We start from the raw sequence: 741 nt of genomic DNA on the forward strand, positions 1-741 counted from the left end.
TTTCTCATGCTTTTCTTGTATTTTTCTCTCAATTTCTTCTCGCTCTTTACGTATTTTCTCTTCTTTCTCCTTCAGGATTCGTTGTTTCTCCTCTTCGATCGCCCTCTCAGCCTCTTGGAACATCTCATTGGTGTAGCGACTTCCTCCATTCCTGTCAACAATGGTTCTGATCTTCCTCAGCAGCTCAGTGACCTGAGGTTTCTTATCTTTCAGCCTATTGTTGAAGACATGATACTGGTTGTTACACCTAGACACCAGATCCTGCAGCTCTGGGCTTTCAGACAAATAATCTTCAATGGTGCCTTCAAGTTCGTCTCCACGGGTAAACAGAACCATGCTGTATTTGTCTGCTGCCTCTCCAAAGATTTTTTGAATCATTTGCACTGATTTTATTTCTTCTTCTGTGAATCTACCGATTGCAACGACCACCAGGAAGATGTGGGGTCCAGGAGAAGCGTAGCGGACGCACTGACCCACGTCTTTGCTTGTTTTATCTTCTCCAAACCTGGTGTCAAACAGACCTGGAGTATCAATGACAGTAACCTGCTGTCCATCCATATTACTGGATTCTTTGGAGCAGTCAATGGTCAGGGATTTGGCACTACATTTGGATACAAATTGCTCTCTATCCAGAATGGTGTTTCCAGTAGCGCTCTTCCCAGTTCCAGTCTTCCCCACCATCACGATCCTCATGCCATTGTTGTTTTTAATGTTTGTTCCTGTGAAGAAAAAAGTTTGAAT

The 741-nt window shown here is 43.6% G+C and overlaps 1 protein-coding gene across 1 annotated transcript; it reads right to left on the reverse strand.

Moving 5' to 3' along the window:
* Positions 1-6: 6 nt before the first annotated feature.
* On the reverse strand, positions 7-723 carry LOC106944450 (GTPase IMAP family member 4-like; the record flags this gene model as incomplete). The annotated part of the gene is made up of 1 exon (XM_015027532.1): positions 7-723. A coding segment is annotated over one exon (717 nt), but the record flags the coding sequence as incomplete, so codon positions are not given.
* Positions 724-741: the final 18 nt, after the last annotated feature.

Source organism: Poecilia latipinna, unplaced genomic scaffold (genome assembly GCF_001443285.1).
Source record: "Poecilia latipinna isolate Pla-1442-1.1 unplaced genomic scaffold, P_latipinna-1.0 Scaffold10414, whole genome shotgun sequence".
Taxonomy (NCBI): domain Eukaryota; kingdom Metazoa; phylum Chordata; class Actinopteri; order Cyprinodontiformes; family Poeciliidae; genus Poecilia; species Poecilia latipinna.